The sequence below is a fragment of the Arachis stenosperma genome, chromosome 7 (assembly GCF_014773155.1).
Source record: "Arachis stenosperma cultivar V10309 chromosome 7, arast.V10309.gnm1.PFL2, whole genome shotgun sequence".
NCBI classification, from domain to species: domain Eukaryota; kingdom Viridiplantae; phylum Streptophyta; class Magnoliopsida; order Fabales; family Fabaceae; genus Arachis; species Arachis stenosperma.
This window is the reverse complement of record NC_080383.1, coordinates 73,079,005-73,090,633: the sequence shown is the minus strand read 5'-3', so window position 1 is coordinate 73,090,633 and position 11,629 is coordinate 73,079,005. Positions and strand designations below refer to the sequence as shown.

Genomic DNA, 11,629 nt, shown 5'->3' with positions numbered 1-11,629 from the left:
TATAATTTTGGACCTTCAATTAATATACATAATTTTTATTCACTAAAATATATTAAATTTATATTTTTATATGTTATAAAATAAAATATATACATCCAAATGTAAAATATATTCATGTTTATGTATGTAAAATTTACCAGTAATATTTCTTTTTATAACTATAGCAGGTATAGCCAAAAATCGGCCACTGGAATAACAATTAATTTAGTAATTTAGTGTGCAGATAGATTTTTTTTTCTCTTACCCATTTTTGAATAGTATGGAGGTGTGATTGTAAGACTCTGGAGTATCTGGTTGATCTTCTTTGTTAATAAATTTATGATTTCGTTTGTTATTTGATAAATTAAGAATGTGAGAAGAGGGTGTGTCCTCTCTCTCTCACTCTGATAAAATGGAAAATAGTGTTTCTGTTTTGGTTTCTATGAATTTGGCGCTCCAACAAACAAATCCCTCCAATTCTCCCCTCTGTCCCCGTTACCCCACAATCTCTCTCTCTCTCAAAAGAGTACTTCGCTCCTTCAGTCCTTCATAAGGCCCTCTCTTGCACCAGTCTTTTCAGCCAAACTTCAAAACAAAAGGACTTAGCTTCTTGCCGGTTGTTATTGTTTCTAAAACACTTAACCTTTAATAACAAAACAGTTTTTTACTTAAATTTTTTGTGGAGTTCTTCAGTGAAGGGATATATATTTGTGTATATATAGAGAGAGAGAGAAGGGCCCCAGGTGTGGTTTGTTTGAATGGCATCGAGTAGTTTGCGGAGTGTCTCAAGCCTTCTATGTGCAGAGGACAACAACAGCGTCTTCGACGAAAATGATTACGGCGGTGGTTCGGTGTTGTTGGCGGACACGTGGCATCATCCTAGGCATCAAAACCGTGAGGAGTTACTGTGGCAAGTGCCACAAGCGGTTAGCGAAGAGTATTTCGTGTTAATGGTGGAGAAAGAGTGTGACCACTTGCCTTGTCATGATTATCTTCATAGGCTCACAAATGGGGATTTGGATTTTGGGGCCAGAAATCATGCCATTCATTGGATTCAAAAGGTGTGTTTAAACCACCTGGATTTGTAAGGCCGTTAATTGTGAAATACTCGTTTATGTTAATTCTTTTTATTAGTAAACTTTTGATTAAGATGCTCTTTTTTTCAAATTATAAACTAAACTAAGATTTGATTGCTCTATTCTCTGTTTTATGATAATTCCATTGGTGAACTTCAGCTGCTTCGATAAAATCTATAGATAATTTTTCAAAGAAAAAAATTTATTTTATTTCTTTTTCTTTTTAAATGTTTAATGCATAAATTCTTCAGCTTTTAACATTTTGCTTCGAGTTAAGGATTTCTGCTCAACTTATATAATCTTTTAAGACAACTACTCTAATGAAAATGTTAAAAATATTTTTTTTATGATGATCTTTGTTTTAAAAGTGGAGTTTTTTATTTGGTCACATTTTAAATAAAAGTAATACTTTTATAGCATATGAAAATCAAATCCTATAATTTATTATTTAATAATCAAAATAAAGTATCTTCACATGATGACAATAATAAAATTTTTATTGGAGTAGTCACCATTTTTTAAAAAATAAAGTATATCTTTTGTTATTGACGTTTATAATTTTTTTTAAAAATATTTTTAATATTTTCGATTTGTATAAAAAATATTCTTGAATGTTAATTTCAACTAAAATGATAGAGACAAAATAAAAAACGTTTAAGAATAATTTTAAAATAAATTAAAAATATTAAAAATAAAAATAAAATAAAAACGTTAAAGATAAAAATAAATAAAATTAAACATTAGAGATATTTTTTAAAAAAATTACAAACTTTAAAAGTAAACAATATACTTTACCCTCATTTAAACACTTTTTTTTTTCGCTTTTTAAGTCTAACCAATCGTACCTTATTTTTTGGTTTTTAATAGGTTCGAGAGCAATTTGGCTTTGGAGCCCTCTCTGCTTATCTTTCAGTAAATTACTTGGACCGTTTTCTTTCTTCGTATGAACTACCAGTAAGTTAATGAATGAATGAATAAAGACAAAGAATTTTTTAATTTTTACTTTTTAAATTATATTCCCAGGTTCTAATAAGATCTTTAATTTCCAACCTCAGAAGCAAAGGGTTTGGACAATGCAATTGTTGGCTGTGGCTTGCTTATCTCTTGCAACCAAAATAAATGAGACTGATCCTCCTCTTTGCCTTGATTTGCAGGTTATAAGATTTTCTATTTCTATGCTTAATAGTTAATACTACCTCGATTCTTTATTGACGGTGGATTTGGCGTTTTTGGTAAGGGCATATGTTAAAGTTTATAAATGATTTTTTTTATTAAAAATTTAAAAATTAAGTTTTTAATATATTTATTTTATATTCATTAAATAAAAATATTTAAAAAAGTTTTATTAATAATAAATTTATTATGTGTCTTTAAATAAAGCACATGTTAACTGAATCCTATTTATAATCTATGTTTCTCCATAAATTTGCATCTTGATATTAATTTATGAATGTAGCAAAAATGTTGGATGCATTAAATGATTTTCATTTCAATAATTAATACTTCTTGGAATTATTTTAGGTGCGACAATATTAATGAGATAATAATTAAAATTATCTTATTTAATTTAATATTTATAATTTTATGTATGAAGTATTTATAATTATATTTTTTTTATATTTAATTATTTTTAGCAATAATTACAATGCAAAATATAAAATAAGATAAGTTGTAATTAAGGAATGTAAAACGTCATCAGAATTTATTATTTTTTTATACAATTAGTCATTAATGTTTTAAAATATAGACTAAAGTATGTTGTTGGATTACTAAACTAAAAGAATTAGGTTAATGGCTAAAAGTAATGATAAAAATTAATAAATTCTGAAAATTTTCTAGTATTTTTAATAAAATAATTTAAAATTGTTTTAAATTGATTTTCTATTGGCTCCCAAACATTTTTATTTTAGTTGCAAATTTATCTTGAGATACATTGATTAATTACTGTATTTTTCTAAAAATGTTAACTCGACATATATATATTATAAGATTTATCTCAATGATTAATTAATACTACCTTAATTTCTTAATAGTTATATATTTGACTTATTTTGCTACATTATAAAACCAGCATATTACATGCAACGCTATAAGAGTACTATTAAAATTACTAATGAAAAAACTCTTTATAGAAAGTAGTTCAAAATTCCAATGTATTTATTTTATATTTATTAAAGTAAAATGTTCAAAAATTTTACTTATGGTAATCTTAATATTTGTCCCTTAAAATATATATTAGCTAAATCCTTAATATATAAATGTATCAAGAAAGCAAATTTGACTGTCAATAAAGAACAGAGGGAGTATATGTTAGTAAAAATATAATAGGTTTTGCTTGTGGTGAATAATTTTTTTTACCCCTTCAGGTTGGTGAATTAAAATTTGTATTTGAAGCAAAAACAATCCAAAGAATGGAGCTTTTGGTACTTAGCACATTGAGATGGAGAATGCAATCAATTACCCCTTTCTCCTTCATTGACTATTTCCTTTACAAGGTCAATGATGATCAAAATCCAACAAGAGATTCAATTATGAGATCCATCCAACTTATACTGAGTACCGTAAAAGGTACTTGTTCTGCTTTATTTATAGCCATATAGCAACAATAGTAAGTGATTTATGATATGAATGAAAGGGTGGAACTGAATTGAACCAAAGATGGATAGTACATAATTTTTGGAGGGTGGGAAAATTTAATGCAGGGATTGAATGCTTGGCGTTTAGACCATCAGAGATTGCAGCTGCCATAGCAATAGTTGTGGTAAGGGAAACAAAAACAGTGCACACTGAGAAAGCAATTTCTCTTCTGAATCACCTAGTGGAAAAGGTAAATTTGTGGGGTGCACCATTCAAAAACCAAAAAAAAAAAAAAGTGAATGTTTTAATCATGTTTTTCCCCTTTTTATATTGATCATCTTAATTTGATTACTAATCAACACTATTATTATGGTATAACCATATCTAAATACTTTAAGGGTTTATGATTTTTTTTTTTCTAAAATAACTCTAACAAATAATATGAAAGAGTATTGAACTGTTAGAAAGCAATTTAGTGGAAATGATAGATATTTTATAACATGTTTGAATTAATTGATGTGTATGATTGATCTTAATTAGTAGGTTTTGTTTTGGCAGGAGAGAGTGTTGAAATGTGTGAAATTAATCCAAGGGTTGTCATCAAAGGATGGTTTTACTAATAAGGACACAAGAAGTGGTTCTGTTTCTGCCCCTTTGATGCCACAAAGTCCAATTGGGGTGTTGGATGGTGTGTGCTTAAGCTACAAAAGTGAGGACACTCATGCTGCTGCTTCATATGCAAACATTAATTCATCTTCACATATTACTAGTCCAGATGCTAATAAAAGGAGGAAGCTAAATAATAATAATAATAATAATAATAATAATAATAATAATAATAATTCCCATGCAGCACCAGCATAGGTAATAATAATGTTAGAGGGAACCAACAACTAATAACTATGAAAGGAAAGTGTGAAATTTGAATTGCTTTAACTCCTCGGCAATTCAGATTTTTCCTTTGTAGTTGCTGGTTGTTTCTTCTTTTCTACCTGTCAAATTAGTATTTTCCTTAGAATACGGGAAAAAGGAGGATGTTATATATGGAAGCAAGGATAGTAGATGAAAGAAGAAAATGTTCGTATAAGATTTTTTTTTTTTTTTTTTTTTTTGGCTAGAAATGTTCTGTTTTAAGAACATTTGCTAAGATAATTCTAAAACTTTTAATATGTATATTATGTATATGAATTTTATGGTGATTATGGTAGATTGATATTTGATAGACATGTGAAATTTTTACAATACTTAAAAAATGTAGTTTAAAATTAACATCATATTTTTATTATTTGATAATTTTGTTTTAAACTTTTAATTTGTTCTTATTTCTAATTTTACTTTTTAAATTAAAAAAAGTTGTCAAATAATAAAACATGTAATCTTAGTTTTAGCTATATTTTTTAAATATTTTCAAAATTTCATAGTTACAATAAGTTCATAACCACTATAATTATAGTCATCATATATAGAATGTACCTGTTATGTTGTATTTGGTAAATAAAACAAAAATAAACTTTTGAAGATTAGTAATTTTTAATATTTTTTGTCATAATTTAGTCGGTATAAATACTAAATTGTCATTTTATTAATTCATATGAGTAAATTTTAAAATATGTGAGTATAAATTATATTGATTTATGGGTACAAATAATATTGATTTATGTGTAAAATTTTAATAAATATATGTGTAAATTATATAGTTTTTATATGCAAAATATATATATATATATATATATATATATATATATATATATATATATATATATATATATATAGGTACAAATTATTGTTGGTTGTACTGACAAAAAAAATATTTGTTAGTCATGTAACATTGTTCTATAACAAAATGTAAATATATAAGACAAAAATATTTTTATCTTGTTAAGAAAATGCAGTGTGATCTCTTACAGTTAATTTTATAAGTGGGAGCCAAAATTAAATATGAGAGAGAACAATGAAGAATGAAAGATTACAATTGACACTATCTAATTTTTTTCACTATAGAAGATCCACTCCCTATTTTATATCTCTATCTTTATATTTATGTTTTATTTCAGCTATCAGGTAATATTTAAAAGTATATGTTAGCAAAACTTAGAATAAAAGTATCTCACCGTAAAAGTTGTCAAAATTTAAGGTGGATCATAAGTGGAAGATGGGAGATTTGGGGAATGCAAATGAACATGATCTTAGGAGGAGGTGATTCGACACCTGTTATATAATTTAGATCTCTTAGCAGCTAGAAAATATGAACTATGAAGTTGCGAAAGTGTATTTGTTTTTTGGAGCTTTCTTGTATGGGGAAAGATTCTTGGAACCTTCAAGGAGATGGATGCATTAAAAATTTGGAACAACTGTGGGGATTGTCTTTGAATATTAGGTTTTTGGAATAAACCCCCACTTAAACAGAATACCAAAAAAAACCCCACTTAGACATATATTTTTTTTCTTTTAATTGAGTTTCTGTACCAATTTTTTTTCAATTATGTCTTTTTTGGTAGTAATTGATTTAATTGTATAGAGACCTAACTAAAAAAAATTGGTGCATGAATTCAAATAAAAAAAAAAAAGTGTAGGGACTTAATTAAAAAAAAATTGGTACAAAGACTCAATTAAAAGGAAAAAAAGTATAAGGACCTAATTAAAAATTTTGCAAAACTATAAAGACCAACAAAATAATTAAACTTTTTTTTACTCAACTTTAATATTTATTAGTAAATTAAAAAAATTTGTATTACATCTATATTTTGATATTTAATTCTCAAGCATAAATTGAATAAAAAGTAATTTAAACATTAATTGAGAAAAATGAATAAAAAAATGATTAGTTAACATAAAAGAAAATTATATTTTTCATGATAAAAGAATTAAATTACTTAAACATGAAAAGGTTGTGCATTACATACATGAATAATGATTTACCTACCTAATCAAACTATATGCATGAAAGTAATTTAAATATAACATGACCTGTTTTTTATAAATTCCAAATGTAGATCAAGCATATAATACCCATAAAAATAAAATATATTTTAGAAAATTTACATATACTTGTTTATAAGATATGAGACTTACATTAATATATTTTTTAAATATTTTTTGAAAAATATATTTTTATTCATAACAAAAGTTATAATGACCTATAACTAAATGTCATATTAAAATTATTTTAATATTTTAAAAAAGTTATAATTTTGGTCTTTATAAAACAATTTCTATAATAAATAAAAATAGTCTAACATAAAATTATATATTTTAATAATATAATTAAATATAAATATTAAAAATAATAAATTTATATTCAATATAAAATGAGATATTTTTGGTTGTTTAAGGAAATATATATTTTGTTTGATTTTCTGCAGCTAGTAGAGAAATAACAAAGGTTGTGAGAATTGAACCGGTTAATAAATCGGTGAAGCAATTGGTTTAATAATTTAGTAGTTCAATTGAAATTTAACCAGTTTAATTAAATATAAAATAAAATAACTGATGAGGAATAACATAACTAAAAAATAAATAGAAAGAAACTATTCTAAGCTCTGGTAATTTTCTTCGGCTTCATAGACTCAATCTCCATTTAGTGAAAAATTCTCTTTAATTGACTTTAGCACAGTTTCAATTTTCATGCATAAACATTACCATTCATGCACAATGAAAACTTTAATGCAATCATAGCATTTGGAAGACATCAGGTATATTACATATGTGGATTAGATTTTCTGCATATACCAAACCAAAGTTCCATCTCTAGCCATGTCTTAGATGTCTATAATAACAAATAAAAATCATAAACAAATAAACAATGACTACTATCTCCAACCCCCTCTTTGAATCCACACCCTGCAGTTCTAGAACATGTTTGCTATAAAAAAAATCATTAAATTCATCATCCAATTCTTCTTTCTTTCCATCGTCATTAATCCTATTATTTAAGCTCTCATCATTGTCATCATTATTTAAGCCTATGTGGAGCTTAATTAATTTGAAGGTCTTTAGTAGGAAAAATGTAAAGCTAAATTATTTTTCAAGAGAAAGATGTCAAAATAAATTTTTGGTCAAAAAAATGCTTTGAAGAATTGTAACAATGAATTGCTACCTTACCCACTTACCCTCTTCTAATTACCCATCACCACCAGTTAGCTGAACACCCAACAACTCAAGAAATTGACAAGCCGTCGACCACTCACACGAGGACAGAGAAGCAGAGACCACCCAGCAAGATTGGCAAAGAGGCAGAGAAGCAGAAATGACCCACGGCGATGAGCTGAGTAGCGATGACCGACAGCAAGGAGCGAAGAAGCAGTGACGGCACAGTGACGGCACATGCAGTGAAGAGAGACTGGATTGAGACACGCAACGAAGGGAAGGAGATGATGACGATGGAGAAGGGGAATGTGGGGGCTATGGGGCTGCGGGTACAGGATTCTTTTGATCTTTCAATTTCAAAGTTCAAAGTTTCAGATGGGAGAAAAAAGGGAGGACTGGCCTGTGTTTGGGAGTTTTAGGCTTTTGCCCATTTAGGTTGTACCAAACCGAAAAACATCTAAAAAGGTTAACGGCCGATTTGACGTTTTTGACCAGTTTATAGAAAACATAAAAAGAAATAATCTTTTAAGGTGGTAACAACTGTTTGTTCCAGCGTAAGGTTTTCAATTTATTTACTGGTCTGCCTTTAATGTACTCAATGGAAAAACAAAAAAATTCTTAAACTCCATAATCCTACAGTAGAATGTATAGATAGAAAATAATATCTACCTATAGATATAATGTGTATGAAATCTTTACCTTACATATCATGTACAGTAATTATAAAAAGACCACACACAATATTTCATGGCATTTTGTCATAGAAATCAGTAAAATGGTTATAATTAATGATATATTGGTCAGATATAGAATTGGATTATCATTTATAATTCTGTCTAGAGAATATTATTTTTTATTTTTTATGAAGGAAGTAACGTTTGGATAAAGACAAAATTTTAATCTTCATAAATATTGAAAATAATGCTAAAATATATATTTAGTAAAAATAAGTATTTTTATCTTATATTTTGTATTCACTTATTCTTATTTTTAAATTGGACAAAAAATTTGAATAAGCCATTATGAGAAATTATTTACACAAACCAGTCATTATCAAAAATGCTTCATCAATCAACCAAACCACATTTTAATGTAATTCGAATTAGCTTCATTCGAACCTCATTTTAACATAATTCGAAGCTACTCGTTTCGAATTAAAACAAACCAAACCAACATACTAATTCGAAGCAACAAGATTCGAATTACAAAAAGGCTTAATTCGAATTAGGTGGCTTCGAATTACTAGTGAGCGCGATTCTCCAAGGAGTTCGAACCTTATTGATTCGAATTAGTCACATTTTGCAACAAGTAGTAATTCGGAAGGGGTTTATTCGAATCACAAGGGATTAGGCTATATAAGGAGTTCGAACCAAGCTCATTCGAATCAGTTTTCCATTCTCATACCCCACCAAATCCCAGAGAAAATGACACTGATTCGGTCCGAGAAAGACTCGAGCAGAATACTCAGCCGATGGGAGACGATCCGGAAAGGCTATATCGTTTGGATGGAGTTGCTAATATAGCTAGGGTCATCAACGACGAGGTTAGTAGATAGAAAATTTTGTGCTAGTGGTTTATTTGAGTTAGTGGTTTATGTGAGTTAGTGGTTTTGTAGGCGGTTTATGTTAGTGGTTTATGTTAGTGGTTTATGCTAGTGGTATTGCAAGTGGTTTAGTTTAGAGGTTTTGCATGCGGTTTTGTTGGCGGTTTATGTTAGTGGTTGATGTTAGTGGTTTTTGTTGGTGGTTTTGTATGCGGGTTTGTTGATAGTTTATGTTCGTGGTGTATGCTAATGGTATTGCAAGTGGTTTATTTTAGAGGTTTTGCATGCGGTTTTGTTGGCAGTTTATGCTAGTGGTTCATGTTAATGGTTTTTGTAAGGTGTTTTGTATGTGGTTTTGTTGATGGTTTAAGTTCGTGGTTAATGCTAGTGGTATTGCAAGTGGTTTATTTTAGAGGTTTTGCATGCGATTTTGTTGGCGGTTTATGTTAGTGGTTTTTGTAAGTATTTTTGTATGCGATTTTGTTGATGGTTTATGTTAGTGGTTTTGCATGCTGTTTTCGTAAGTGAATTTTCATGTGGTTTATGTTAGCGATTTAAGCATGTGGTTTTGATAGTGGTTTATTATGTTGGTTTTGCATGTAGTTTTTGTTAGTAGTTTCCATAAGTAGTTTTTGTTGTTAGTTTTTTTTGTTAGTGGTTTTATAAGTGGTTCTAATTATGCGGTCCATGTAATGTGTAGCCCCAGCGATGCATCTCGAGCATGCGGCGGCAGCAGGAAATGCGACTCGATGAGCAGTACGTTCCGTACTTGCAGACGGCCGAATTATACCATCTTGCGAGACTAAACGATAGATGGTTCCGACTAGATTAGCCCCTTGTCAATGCCGTCGTCGAGCGGTGGCGTCTGGAGACGCACACATTCCACATGCCATTCGGAGAGTGCACGATCACACTACAGGACGTGGCCTACCAGTTGGGGTTGCCAGTGGACGGACGTTGTGTCAGTGGTTTCCTGACAGATTTCCAGGTATACATCCATGGTGGTCGTACGGCTTGGGTGTCATTGCAGGAATTGCTTGGTGTGTCACCTCCTGCGAACCAAATTCAGAAGTTCGCAGTGAACTGCACCTGGTTCCAGGAGACTTTTGGAGAGTGCCCCACAGGAGCCGATGAGGAGACAGTGAGGCGCTTTGCTCGTGCCTATATCATGATGTTGTTGGGCACGCAGTTGTTTGCCGACAAGTCCGGTAACCGTATTCACATCAGATGGCTACCCTACGTGGCTAGGCTTGAGGAGATGGGTGCATACAGTTGGGGGTCGGCGGCACTAGCATGGTTATACAGGTGCATGTGCCGAGTGGCCAACAGGCATGTGGTGAAGTTAGCAGGCCCGTTACAGTTGCTTCAGTCCTGGATCTTCTGGCGCTTTCTTGGATTTAGGCATGCTGGTTATGATGAGTTCAGCTGGCCCTTGGCCTCGAGGTACCATTCTTGGACTTTTCTATTTCGAGTTAAATTATTGAATTCCATGTCCTTTTATAATGTTATACTATTTTGTCACACTTTTTACACGCTATAACACCGATGTGATATGCAGGTGGTCAGGGCACAATCCTTCCGGTAGCGAGAAGGGACCTCGAGCGCAGATGTGGAGGCTCAGGATAGACATGTTATAGAGGCCAGGGATGTGAGTATACTAACCTTGTATGACTAGTCAATTAAAGTTTCCGACTTCGGTTTACGATTTGGCCTTACGATGTTGATATGTTTTTTCAGTTTATCTGGATGCCATATAGCTCGCCCGACGTCCTTCAGGTTGTGCATCCGGAGGTGTTGGAGCCTCGTCATACGGCCTTATGGCGGTGTGTGATGACACTGATATATTTTGCCGTCGTAGAGTGGCATCAGATTGACTGGGTGTTACCCCAATTCGGCGGAGTACAGCCCCGGCCTTAGCTTGCCCTGAACATCGACTTCTTGATGTCCAAGGACGGAAGAAGAGGTGCTCGTTGGTTCCCGTACGCTTTGCAGTTCTGGCATATTCACCGGGAGAACCATGTGGACCATGTTCTTCGGTTCAAGATTGTCGCAGACCCAAGACCCTCACATGACTTCTTGAACTGGTGGAGTCAGCATGGAAAGAGATTCTTGTCACTAGAGATGTACCTGGGGGATTCGAGACTCGTTTCTATTCCTGTTGAGGCGACGCAGAGGGGTGCCGGGCGAGTTCCTGACATGGACCGTGTTGACGACGTTCCTGATAGGCGTCGGGTTTAGAGGAGAGCTTGTGTGGGTACACGACGGAGCCAGCGTGAGTGAAGGTGGCTGGACTAGGCTATGAAGGAGGGTGATGCAGCGGGTAGGGGTAGAGGTGGACGACAAGGGCATGGTGACAGACGGAGAGCGC

General features: G+C 31.4%; 2 protein-coding genes across 3 annotated transcripts; both read left to right on the top strand.

Moving 5' to 3' along the window:
• The first annotated feature begins 263 nt into the window (after nt 1–263).
• Nucleotides 264–4,711, top strand: LOC130941736 (cyclin-D4-1-like). 2 transcript variants are annotated; one of them, XM_057870314.1, is made up of 6 exons: nt 264–1,040; nt 1,923–2,009; nt 2,111–2,209; nt 3,422–3,623; nt 3,758–3,882; nt 4,191–4,711. In XM_057870314.1, exons 1-6 carry the CDS (start codon nt 738–740, stop codon nt 4,494–4,496), a joined length of 1,122 nt encoding a protein of 373 aa, XP_057726297.1. In that variant the 5' UTR covers nt 264–737; the 3' UTR covers nt 4,497–4,711. The 2 variants fall into 2 exon arrangements, with proteins under 2 accessions (XP_057726297.1, XP_057726298.1); XM_057870315.1 differs by lacking the exons at nt 1,923–2,009; nt 2,111–2,209.
• Nucleotides 4,712–10,147: 5,436 nt separating this feature from the next.
• Nucleotides 10,148–11,092, top strand: LOC130939926 (protein MAIN-LIKE 1-like). Its single transcript, XM_057867991.1, has 3 exons — nt 10,148–10,704; nt 10,820–10,891; nt 10,999–11,092. Exons 1-3 carry the CDS (start codon nt 10,148–10,150, stop codon nt 11,090–11,092), a joined length of 723 nt encoding a protein of 240 aa, XP_057723974.1.
• The last annotated feature ends 537 nt before the right edge of the window (nt 11,093–11,629 follow it).

What these genes read in the sequence shown, in the direction of transcription:
- LOC130939926 (XM_057867991.1), top strand. Translation starts at nt 10,148, where the DNA reads ATGCCATTCGGAGAGTGCACGATCACACTACAGGACGTGGCCTACCAG. An exon ending in AGCTGGCCCTTGGCCTCGAG is followed by an intron (nt 10,705 to 10,819) that starts GTACCATTCTTG and finishes TGTGATATGCAG; the next exon opens with GTGGTCAGGGCACAATCCTT. An exon ending in TGGAGGCTCAGGATAGACAT is followed by an intron (nt 10,892 to 10,998) that starts GTTATAGAGGCC and finishes ATGTTTTTTCAG; the next exon opens with TTTATCTGGATGCCATATAG.
- LOC130941736 (XM_057870314.1), top strand. Translation starts at nt 738, where the DNA reads ATGGCATCGAGTAGTTTGCGGAGTGTCTCAAGCCTTCTATGTGCAGAG. An exon ending in CCATTCATTGGATTCAAAAG is followed by an intron (nt 1,041 to 1,922) that starts GTGTGTTTAAAC and finishes GGTTTTTAATAG; the next exon opens with GTTCGAGAGCAATTTGGCTT. An exon ending in TTTCTTCGTATGAACTACCA is followed by an intron (nt 2,010 to 2,110) that starts GTAAGTTAATGA and finishes TTCCAACCTCAG; the next exon opens with AAGCAAAGGGTTTGGACAAT.